General features: G+C 40.6%; 2 protein-coding genes across 2 annotated transcripts in view; both read left to right on the top strand.

Moving 5' to 3' along the window:
* Positions 1-664: 664 nt before the first annotated feature.
* LOC134460163 (hatching enzyme 1.2-like) lies at positions 665-7,319 on the top strand. Its single transcript, XM_063212620.1, has 10 exons — positions 665-745; positions 1,370-1,388; positions 1,486-1,536; positions 2,735-2,800; positions 3,078-3,212; positions 3,718-3,835; positions 4,462-4,640; positions 5,880-5,961; positions 6,470-6,684; positions 7,273-7,319. Exons 1-10 carry the CDS (start codon positions 665-667, stop codon positions 7,317-7,319), a joined length of 993 nt encoding a protein of 330 aa, XP_063068690.1.
* A 697-nt stretch (positions 7,320-8,016) lies between these two features.
* The window catches only part of psmd14 (proteasome 26S subunit, non-ATPase 14), an 18,268-nt gene continuing 13,961 nt past the window's right edge, over positions 8,017-12,323 (top strand). The window contains exons 1-3 of the mRNA XM_063212019.1: positions 8,017-8,122; positions 9,164-9,215; positions 11,721-11,792. Of these exons, the coding sequence (XP_063068089.1) occupies positions 9,168-9,215; positions 11,721-11,792 (120 nt within the window). The 5' untranslated portion in view covers positions 8,017-8,122; positions 9,164-9,167. The remainder of the gene's footprint in view (positions 8,123-9,163; positions 9,216-11,720; positions 11,793-12,323) is intronic.

Here is a 12,323-nt window from a genome sequence, read left to right as displayed (position 1 = left end):
CAGGTAGCAAATGAGACAGGGAAGGGTCGTCAAATGACCCAGGCCGGAATCGAACCCGGGTCACCAGTGTATACAGCCATCTGCCCCACTGTTAGAGCCTGCATGGAAGGGCTTTTTGGTTATACAGTAGATGTAAGGGAAATGTAACTGACAAAGTTGCCATTGCTGTCATTAGCCTATATAATGCATTACCAGTCATTAGCAAGCATTCCCACTTTAAGCTGAGGGCAATTGGCAATTGCCTTGCCTGGTTTGACAGGCCTGGTGGATTGTAAGAGGACGCCAGCTATATGGTCTCACAAAAGCTTTGTCAACAAATCCAAGTGCCAACACCTTCGCTTACGTCACTGTATTTCTTACTGTTAAAACCCTCCAATTAGTTTGTACAAGTATTTAAAGCCTGCTCAAAGTCATCTTCAGCTCATTATCTCAGTCATTTTTTGCCTAAACTCTTAAATAACGTAGTTTCCAAATAGTGAGTAAATTGGCCTCCGCCCTTTCCTCTAAGTACCTCATGTTTACATAACCCCGAGCCCTTTTCGTGCCACTCCTGTGCTGGGACAGTATATAAGATGGCACTGGACAAGGTGAGAAGGACAAAAGCTTCATTTCAGTTGAGGAAAACGTCTGCATCTTTGTCTTCATCCCCATCTGTATTCCCAGCATGGGCAGGAAACTGGCGGCCATCTTGGCTCTGCTGCTGGCCGTCTCCCAGGCGCTGGCTCAAGCGGAAGAATCTCAAGAGGTAATTGCATTATTACTATTCTACCAGTATAGTATTATGTGATTACTTTACTATTACTACACTATTAGTAAAAAGCAAACTATCATTGCCAGTGATGCACTAGAGCCTGTTGTTGCATCATTTTCGGGTGTTCATCATCAGAGAATTTATGTTAGCCATTCACAAACTTGTCATTTTTCTTAAATAGCCAATATTAATTTCAAGCATTACATTAATGTTAAGTAAGGGAGGTGCATCTTTAGGGATATACACATTTACTGATATCTCTGTTTCACTGTTTTTGCTTGCTATCACTTTACATACATTTCACCTGCTAGATAGTTGGTATTGTTGTCACAAAATTGTATGGTCACTTCTCCTACTGTTGAACGAGTTAGGTCTGCACACTGCCAATAAAAATAAACTTTATTATTTAATTATAAATTATTTAAATAATAAAGTTTATTTTCTGGAGCTTATCGCAGACCTACCTTCTTCAGCTGTCTGACACTTTTGTCTGGCACCTGCAAAAAGTGTTTTTGGATGTGCGTTCGCTACCCAAAACCAGTGGCAGAAGAAGAATGGAAAAAAAGCTTAAACTGTACTTTTCATCTAAACTGCATGTTATGTCTGTCTGATTTGCAGGACCAGTATGACTTAGAGGGTAAGTTTGTTTCCTTTCTCTACTAGCTGTTTGTTGCCTATTGGTGGAGTGGCATCAGACAGGTATGGATAATCAGTGGCATGTTTTTCATTTTTAGATGAAGAGGAGGAAATGGAAGTCTCAGATGAATTCCTCGATGAAAAACAAGGTAAACAAGGTGTCAGACTGTCAGTGAAAAGGGTTGGGAAATAATTCATTGTTTTAAAAAGTAATTTTAGTTTGGCCTACACAATATTTGTATGACCTCTAAATGCCAAAAACCTGAGGTATTGTGTGTAGACTTTGGGAGATGCTTCCGAAAGTATTCCTGTTTAAACGTGTTCCATACTACACCATGTCAAGAATTGAATAGGCCTAGATAATAATAATGAAATGATAATAACAATAAAAAGACCAGAAAATGCATTGTGTCAGAAAGCATTATGCACACTTTTGACTTGTAGTGTGCTGGTTAATCTGCATAAAAGTGCCCTGCAGAGCTTCTAATCCTAGCATGCATCAGATGGGGATCTTTCTCAAGTCAAGTTTTTTTGTGGCTAATTCCCCATGCAATTCTGTCACCTGCGTTCAGGCAATGTCTCTGTTTTCTGTTACAATGGAAATTACCAAGTCGTAACATATCACTTAAGACTCTGTGTATGTCATAGTAGCACACTATGACTTGAAGTCTTTCAGTAGCCTCATTCACATGGGACTCCTTAAAACCGATTAAATATTTATACTACTTTATATTTATACTTATATTTAGACTTAGCCACTTAAACATGGGCAGTTCTCCCGTTTAATCAGTTGAATGTTGTATACAATCTTCACTTGGTTTAAATTAGGGCTGGGATATTAATGCATCAATTTCGATTAATTAATCACACAAAAATTAACGCGATTGAAAAAAATAACCAGTGTGGAGAGCATCTCGCCTCATGTGCAGCATTTCGCCTCATGGTGAACAATCTGCTGAAATTGAGAAGAGTTCTCTCTTCTTTTAAAAATGAACAATATTTTTGGATTAAGCTTATTTATTGTCACTAATCAAAATCCATGTGAAAAAAATACTTAGTCAGATATTTAAATGCGATTAAAATGTGATTAATTCGATTAATTAATTTCAAAGCCTATAGATTATTCCGATAAAATTTTTTAATCGAGTCCCAGCCGCTTAAATTTAAGGAGATTGTTTGACTATAAAGGGTGCATAATTCATCTGTTTTTGCATGTAATTTAAGTGCCCATATGACTACATTGTTCCACTGAGGGCAGGGTGTGAATTATGATGAGGCTACTTTATTTGGCCAGGATGCTTGTATGGAGGATAACGCAGATGCATTTGGTGTCATCTTGGTTTTCAGTCAGGTTTTTAGATGAAGCAGAAAAGGAGGGCAGTATGACCGGAGACATCCTGGAGGCAAACAAATGTAAGAACACTCATGAACAAACCTCACTTCCCAACTTAAAGAACAGAGATTTGATGTAAATAGGCCTACATTTTAACACACATTATAATTAAATCATTTCCACAAAGGTGTTTGCGCACGAAATGTACATATATACTCTGCATGTATGTATACATACAGTACATATTCATAGGCCTTGTACCTATACATACATATACCATACATACATACAGGAACATATACACATATGTATTTGCACAAAAAAATTTTTTTAATGAAAATGTATTTATTCCTAAAGGGCTGTTCTCTTACTTGAGTGAGGGAGACGTGGCAGTGCCAACAGGCAGGAATGCCATGAAGTGCACTAACTGCTACTGGGAGAAGGCTGCTTCTGGATTTGTGGAGGTCCCATACAGACTCTCCGACAACTACAGTGAGTTCCATCTGTTTGAATAGGGGTGGGTCACTTTTTTGCATACAAGCGAAGTGGCCCAATGTACCTGAATTCACTATATTTAACATGATTTAGGTGGACCTATATTGCCACCCTATATTACCACATGAGTAGTACCTAAGCACAGAAAGGAAAGTATAAAGCACAGAAGGAAAACAAAATGGCTAATGCAAACAAACTATATTATGTAAAAGAGTCGTTTTTTGTCACCTCCGTCCACTGGCGTAACGCAATTACTTCAGGCCCCCCTGCAAGCTACCAAGAATGGGCCCCGAAACGAAAAAAGAGGGCCTAATATGTGGAGGGGGACCGTCAAAGGCCCATGTGGGCCCCCTACCTACTAAGGGCCCCCCTGCCTCGCGGGGGCTGAGGGGAAATATATTACGCCCCTGCCTCCGTCGGACACACGTTCTCAAGAATCAGTGAAATAATGAGTGACATGATGATCTAACATTCAAGTTTTTGTTTTGCTTTTTGAACATAGGTTACCCCCAGAAGAAACTCATTAAGAGGGCAATGGGTGTTTTTCATAAGAACACCTGCATTCGTTTTGTTCCTCACACCAGCCAAAGAGACTACATTGACATCATGTCAAAACCTGGGTGAGTATTAAAAACTATACACCCTAGAGAAATCCTTTGATGGGTGCTACACCAGGATGCTGCGTGCAGTGCTTAACATCAGCGATAGTGCACATGTAACCAACAAAATCCTGTACGAGGGAATACCAAGGGTGAGCGAGGAAATTGCTGTAAGGAGAATGAGACTTGCAGGACACTGCCAAAGGCACCAAGAACTGCCAGCCAGCAAACTGGTGTTGTGGGAACCGTTGCATGGGTGCCGGTCAAGAGGACGCCCCACACTAACTTATGTGGACAAACTTAAGAAGGACGCAGGAACCCAGAGTACCAGTGAATTGAAAAGATGTATGGAGAATCGGAATGATTGGAAGCAACGATGGAAGGCTCATCTGAACAAAAAAATCTAGAATTGCTTAACTACTATAACGGTAGTAAAGGGGTGGGACCAAGTAGATCATGACCCTGTCTGTCTGTCTGTCTGTCTGTCTGTCTGTTTGTCTTTCTATGTGTGTCTGCTTACAGTGTTTTGGGTTGCCTGAGGGTGGCGCCGAACACATCACATGTATCAGGCATTGGCAAGGGGGCCAGGTTGTCATTGCTGATGGTTGTTCTTGTTCTCTCTCTTTCCGTATATTCATTGTATGTAGATGCTGGTCCTACATAGGGAGGATTGGCGGCAGACAGACTGTGTCGCTGAACATGCGTGGCTGTATGAGCATGAGCGTTACACAGCATGAGCTTAACCATGCGCTGGGTTTCTTCCATGAGCACACCAGGAGTGACCGCGACAAGTACATCAAGATCAACTGGCAGTATGTGGTAAAATGTGAGTAAAAGAACCTTTGAAGGAATTTGAAATTGAAACTTTGAAACTTTTTTGATTCCTTTGTATGATCGATCTCGCGTCCCCATGGGTATGCAAGTGGATATCTGGACGGGTTGCACTATAGTGTGCCGCGTCACTGCACCACGACCTTAAAAACGTTTGACCCGGCCCTGCAGTGGCCAAACGGTAGGGCACTCGTCTACCATGCGGCTGACCCCGGTTCGATTCCCGGCCCGGGTCCTTTGCCGGCCCTTCCCCGTCTCTCTCTCCCCACTCGCTTCCTGTCACCACCTTCACTGTCCTATCATAAATAAAGTAAAAAAGACCACAAAAAAAGAAAATGTTTGACCCTCTTCAATGCATAAAAACATAGCTCTTTATCAGTGGTATGAAAATGTATGCATACTTAATCTTATACAAAAAAATGTGTAACCCAGTGCTTTGGGCTAGTGTGTGAGTTGCTGTACTGCTCATCATTACGTTAGCTTTGTGTGGATGTGTTTTGTGTCACAACATGTCTGGCCAGGGCTGGACTGGTCATCTGGCATACAGGGCATTTTCCCGGTGGGCCGACAGTCCTCAGGGGGCAATGCTTTTTTTTTTGCTGTTTGTTTGGTTTTGATTTGTTTTGTTTTGTTGTTTTATTTTTTTCCTCAGAGACCAGTCCACAATTTAGATGGAACTCCCCATTGGGGCATCTCTAATATGCAGTAGACAGTAGACTATCACAGTGTGTGCGCGCGTGTGTGTGTGTGTGTGTGTGCGTGTGTGCGTGCATGCGTGTGGATTCTGGTTGTATCCCTGAGGGCCACTGTGAAAGGTGGGGCCATGTCTCATCTCCTTCACCACAACTTTTGCTGAGTGAGAAGGAGACTGAAACATCTCACCAGTGTTTAATTGTCTTAATTTATTTAAAGCCCTACAGGGACTACGTATATATACTGTAGACTATGTATACTAACGAATCAACACTACCACACCCTCATCAAAATGGATTTGACAGATTCTTTGCTGCTCTGACTTGACTTTTTGTACAGTGATCATGGCTATTCCAAAATACTCTGACGTAAAATGTATTATTCTTCATCATTTGTTCTCGCCCAATCACTTTTTGCCCACCAATTGTTATGATCTGTGGCTTTTCCGCCGGCTGCATTACAGCCTGTATGCTATGCATGGTGCTTTCCTTTCTCATATCCACAAATTTATCACACCAATAATTTCGCTGTCTGTTTGCAGCTGCTGTTAGCCAATTTGGCAAGAGGGACACCAATAACCTGGACACCACCTATGACTACAACTCTATCATGCACTATGACAGGTGAGGTCACACATATGTATACAGTATTAAACTCACTGTTGATACCAAGACAACCAATGTAAGTTATGGGCTTCGGAAAAACAATGTCAATATTTTACGTACATCCTGGGCAAAATGAAAGCTCAAATTCATTTAGTAGCCTAAATTCATGAAAATAAGAATAGAAACTTCATGAGGATATACAGTGTACACAAGACTAGAAATCCCAGACCAGAATAACTGAAGAACTCCCCATCTGTCTATCCATCTATCTGTCTGTCCATCTGTCTGTCCATCTGTCTGTCTGTCTGTCTGTCTGTCTGTCTGTCTGTCTGTCTGTCTGTCTGTCTGTCTGTCTGTCTGTCTGTCTGTCTGTCTGTCTGTCTGTCTGTCCACCCACAGTGTTTGACGGTCTCCTAGAGGTGGCGCCCAACGCACAGCACCATGTGCATAACGCACAGGTGGCCATCTCTTGATTGTGTTTGTTTTGTAACTTTTTTTGTACATCTCTCTGCTCCTTTCCCTGCAGATTCGCCTTCACAAACACTCCCGGCAGGGAAACCCTCACTCCTATTCCCAAAAGAGTCAGCGTTGGGCCGAGAGCAAAGCTGTCCAAGACAGATATTGAGAGGATCAACAAACTCTACTGTGGGGCTACAGGCCCCACAACTACAACCACAACAATACCACCACCAACCACAACTAAAACTACAACTACCACAGCACCAACAACTACTACAACAGGTAGGACAGCGAAGATGTTGCGTCCACTGCAGGGAAAGGGAGGGGCAAAGGTAGTGGAGGAAGGGCCCAGAATCTGGGTCCCCATTACTGAGCAATGGAGCCTATGTATTGGAATTGGGAGGGGTGGCTGACTGTCAGATGACTTTGTCCTAGGCCTGGCTATGTTGCTTCCACTGCCTAGTGCAGCATAATAAGAATGGGCAGCAAGGGACCTCAGTCATAGGCTACATTGCAATAAATAGTTAGAATGAGCGATTTTTCGGTACTAGACCTCATCAGGCAATCTGCAATCTGCCTGATGAAGGTCTAGTACCGAAACGTCGTTCATTAAAGAAAAACAGCGAAATGGTCAGTGCGCGGGAGTTTCTTCAAGTTATCTGCTGAGTGACCCATGGGCCATCTCCGACGCACCTGCCAGCTGAGGTGTGCTAAAAACACACACACACACACACACACACACACACACACACACACACACACACACACACACACACACACACACACACACACACACACACACACACACACACACACACAAAATGATGGTAAAATGATTAGATATTAATAATGTTTTTTTTTCTTTTGCAGAGGCTCCAGTTACAAAGACACCATGCCCCTATGATGATGGAGAGTAATGTCGTAATTTCATATATCAGCTCTAGGACTATTATTATTATTATTTTTTTATTTTTTATTTTTTATTTTTAAACAAACTTTGGGAAATTCTTTAGGCCTATTTAAGACTGGTTTAAATGGTGAACTGAAAATGAGTGATTTTTTGTTGTTGTTGAAATTTTGTTCGTTTAGTTATTCTGACTGCATTCAAAAATAATGAAATGAAAAAAATAAACTGAATTGATGATGATTTGGTGTTGTTTTTTTTTTCTCCAGACTTCAGATTGGCCTAGCTAGGCTATGCGTGTGTTCGATTTTGCAAAAAGAGATGTGTCATAACTCTTTAATAATAATTTTGTCATAATCAATTACTTATATCGTTGATCTAACATTTTCCTTTTACCAATCCATCTGGAAATGACTTGATTCCACTAACACAGGTCAATCTGACTCCATAAATAAGATCATTGATATCATTCTTCTTGAATATGTTGACGTTGACAAATAAAATATTAACAATTATAGTAATAGCAAATAGTGGTAATAGTGTTTTTTTTCACATCTTCAATGAAATAACGAACACTTTAAATTGGTGTATCCCTTTTGAATTTCTGTAGTAACTAGCCTATTCATGTATTTTATTTATTTATTTATTTATTTATTTATTTATTTATTTATTTATTTATTTTACAGGAAGTAGTTCTGTGTCATCCGGAAGCACATTTATTTAGCTAGTTGTTTTGAATGAATTCTGGCTGATTCATTGCCACGGGAGATAAACTAGTTGGGATTCGTTAAACAACTAATACACTTTTCACATCAGGTAAATAAGGAATACATGGTCATTCGCAAGACTGTGAATCAAGATGTTACTATTGCTCTGGTGTTTTATTAAGACATCTCTTGAACCCGAACCTGTGGTTTTTCTTTAGCATCGTTGCTAGCTGCTGTTGGATAGACGCGTTTAGCAATATTTTCTTGGCTAAATAGCTGTGTCAGGCTGTGTTTAACAGTATTTAATGTTGATATTTGATCAAATGGATATTCTGAATGTTCCGTTACAAAGATAGACTTATCTTAATGCTGTGGACAACTCTTGACTTAGTTTGTGTACGCGTACGAGTAGTACAGCAAATTATTAGAATATGAAGTGGCCCCTTAGCTGAGATAGCCATGCTAGCTATCCACAGCTAGCTTGTGAGTGGCCAACGGCACCGGTGTCAGATGTTGAAAGCAGCTAGCAAAAGACTATAGTCATTTCGGATATGACTATTTAATTACTCTTACATATTTCTGTGTACTGATATTACCAATTTCAATTCTAATTGTGTTAGTGTCCATGTTATGCGTTACGAAGAGTTACAAACATGACTTGTAGCTGACAGAGTAAGCGATACAAGGCTTCTTGTTCTTGTTCTATGCTAGCAAGTTGTCAAGTCATGGTCTGCCTCTGTAGAGTAATTGACACAACCTACTTTAGTACTATTGTACCAGTATTATCAGGACGTAATGATGGCGAAATGTGTAATTAAAAGTTCAGCATTTATCTAGTGTGATGCCCGAGAGTTTTCATATCTAGACTGATGTGGTAAATGTTGAAATTGTTGTGAATTGACTCCTGGGCATCACTCATCGACACTTCAGTTATTCCCCCTTCTTCTTTATTAAAGTGATCTGTAATCATATCATAATAATGTATGCTGTTTAGAAAACGTGCCTTGAAAGCATCCTTTTGTTTACGGTCAACAATGCATTTTTTCCACATAATGATTGTTATGAGAGTTGTGCCAATACTCTGCTCAACCAATTCCAGCAGCAATGTTTTGATACCCAGCTAATTCTCGATGGTTTTGGTATCCCACAGAATCATGGACCGGCTGTTGAGACTTGGAGGTGGCATGCCTGGCCTAGGACAAGTAGGTTCACACGACACAAGCCCGGCAGAAATATGTCAAAAAATAAAAACAGGTCATGCATATTGATTGTAGACAATTATTGATGGCCAAAACTTAGCAGACAGTTACACAAATTGATAACTTTGAATCCTACTACGGCACTGAAGATGTTAAGATTGTTGCGCCCAAGTGGGTCACTCTGATTTCATTTGGAACCGGTATTGAACTTTTCTAGATTTGTGCTGTGGGTCTCGAATGTCTCGTCTTGTCACTCTGTAAACGCAATACAAACACTCGTTTACATGCTGAAATGTACATTGTGTACATTGGCTAATTAGGCTAATGTACATTGGCTAAATAGGTAAGCTTGTAATGGAAAATATTGCATGATCTGGCCCCAGACATTTATGACCGGTGGAATGTAATGAATGCATTGCATCTAGCAGACACTTTCATCCAAAGCGACTAACAAACGTGGATATAGGTAAACCATATCATACAAAGTCCAGAGGAAATGCTCTGAAAATGCACACTGCCATTGGGAATTTACTGAAACATCTGAGCCATGTAACGGCAAGGGTGATATAGTCTTGTGCTGATGGTGACCGCAGTAAAATCAAAACAACATAATGGAAATTATATTTTGCCAGTTTCCAACAGGTTGAACAGAAATAGAAGGAAACTGCTTTGAATTGTAGAAGACCGCAACAACTGTGTGTTTATCCACTTGTCTGAAGTTAGACTGTCGGTTGTTATAGTAACAATACCTGGGAATGTCTTGAGCTGACAGGCTGATTTCTTTGAAAGAAATGTTCAGATCTACCTCAAGTGTTAACTCGAGTGAATGTAAGTAAGAAATAAAAATGACTTTGGCCAGAGGACGGGAGCTGGTAGTTTCCTCTGTACCTTGCTGTTTAGGACGTGATGCCAGTTCTGTAATGACATGGCCTGTGCATGAGTGAGAGGGAAAGGGGAGGGAGGTGGGGGTGAGGGATGGCGTCAACACCCCTCAGCCAATAAACACCTCCACATGCAGTCTTGGCCCAGGGCTGAGGGAGAGCCAAAGGGAAGCATGTGGAGGACAGGTTGATCACTATATTTCATGTAATCTTAGCCTCTGGTTTTGATTATTTGTTCCTTTCTCTCTGGTGTGATGTCTGTGCTCTAAAACCCTATGTTGGAATGGTTTATCGTGACCTCGAAGAAGATTTTTTAAGTCGGCCACATTTTGGAGTGTAATTAGTTTGAAGTCGCTCATGCGCTTTTGTGTTTGAATTACTTGAATTCCTTTCTGTATTTTAATAAATTAGGATAGGGGATGAGTAGTATATGGAATTGCAGAGGCATCTTCTGAAAGACACTGCAAGGCTCGTCTTCATCATCCGCCTATCTGTCGTGTCTCACCTCTGTAAGGCCATTGCAATCTTTATCATCACACCAGATCACCGCCCAGCTGAAGGCGTGAGAAAAGATGGCTGCAATTTAAAAAAAAAAAATTAACCATATTCTGAAGTAATTCAGCTTTCACTTTAGGGCATCATTGGCGCATTTCCACTGTATATCACCAGCCCTACTGTCCTGTATTTGCTTTAGGTACTGTGTATTTCCATTACAGTACACACCCTTCTTGTACATGAGGTGGATGGACTAGAACTGAAGCTGCTTTGAATATTTATAATTATATGAACTAGTTTCCATATCAGAAAAATTAAGGTAGAGCTGGCGTACGCACCTTTGTCTTTCTTAGGAAGTTTCGCTCGGTGCGTAATTCCAAAATAGTGATTTAGGAGGCAGAAGAGAGATTAGCTAGACAGAGAGATTAACCAATGGATCAAAAAATCAGTATATAAAAAACAATATATTTCTTACTCTGTCTGTACTAATTAGTTTTTGAATATGTGTTCCATTTTCTCTTGTGTTCAGACAAGGCAAAAAGGCTTTACTACAAGAACCCTGCTAAAACCGATTGTGCATAGCCGCACCATTTCTCATTTTATTTCACCAATTCTTTGCCAGGTCTTTGACCTTTAGCTTTACTCAGCTTCCCTGGCCAATTCATATTGCGGTTAAGGCGTGTTAACCCTCATTAGGAGATGACCACAGCTGTCACTTGTCATTGGTGTGACCTGTACGGTCAGGATGCTGTTTTTTTTGTTGGTTTTCTTTATTGGTATACTAACTACTGTGCCTGTATTCCTTAATTATACTTTTTGTCTTCTGGTCTGTTTTCTTTCATTTCAAGTTTTTTTCTGTATGATTTACTAGGCTGTGTGGACACTGGACAGTGATTTTTCATTCTGTGTATTAGACACTTTGCGTTATAAACTGATAATATCATTGTGGTTGTGGCTGTCTAGGCTATTTAGAATTTCTAATCTCTCTCTCTCTCTCTCTCTCTCTCTCTCTCTCTCTCTCTCTCTCTCTCGTCAAAAGTATGAGTAATTAGTCTTAATATGTATTAATTCAGTATTTTGTAATGTTAACAGCTTTTACACTTTCTCTTCCCATTTCTTTGTCTCACCAAAGGGTCCTCCTACAGACGCCCCTGCGGTGGACACAGCTGAACAGGTCTACATCTCGTCCCTGGCCCTTCTTAAGGTGAGACACACATGCTGAAAGCCACATTATGTCATTTCTGAAAAGGAGCAAATGTTCCACCTCCCTCTGAGTTAAATGACTGAGTGTTTTACCTTTCTCTTGTCGTTTCAGCCTTTCTCTGAGTCTGGTGATATTAATTCTAGTTCCAAGCTAGTCAAGTCAAGTCAATTCAGCTTTTATTGTCAGTTTCTTCATATGCACAGGTCTTACAAGGAAATTGAAATTATGTTTTCTCTCTTATACCATGAAAGGACATAGACATACATGGGAATGACAAGCTAGCAAATATTATTGAAGTACCATTTAACTAGCTGGTTCCATACGATTCAGTGAATGATATGTGCTAGCTTGGGGGTAGGACTTGTGTAGGACTCGGAGAACAGCTTGAAGAACAGGAGAAAGGCCTGATGACGACCCTGATGGGTTGAAAACGTTGTCTGTCTAGAATAAACTTTACAGTCGGAGCTGCAGTGAGCGGACATCTCTCTATTGTAAGAAGGGGAGGTGGAAAGGGACTTAGCCTGGTTATCA

This window comes from Engraulis encrasicolus, chromosome 12, assembly GCF_034702125.1.
Source record: "Engraulis encrasicolus isolate BLACKSEA-1 chromosome 12, IST_EnEncr_1.0, whole genome shotgun sequence".
Lineage (NCBI taxonomy): Eukaryota > Metazoa > Chordata > Actinopteri > Clupeiformes > Engraulidae > Engraulis > Engraulis encrasicolus.
Note: the sequence above shows the minus strand (reverse complement) of the source record. Positions and strands in the feature narration are given on the sequence as shown.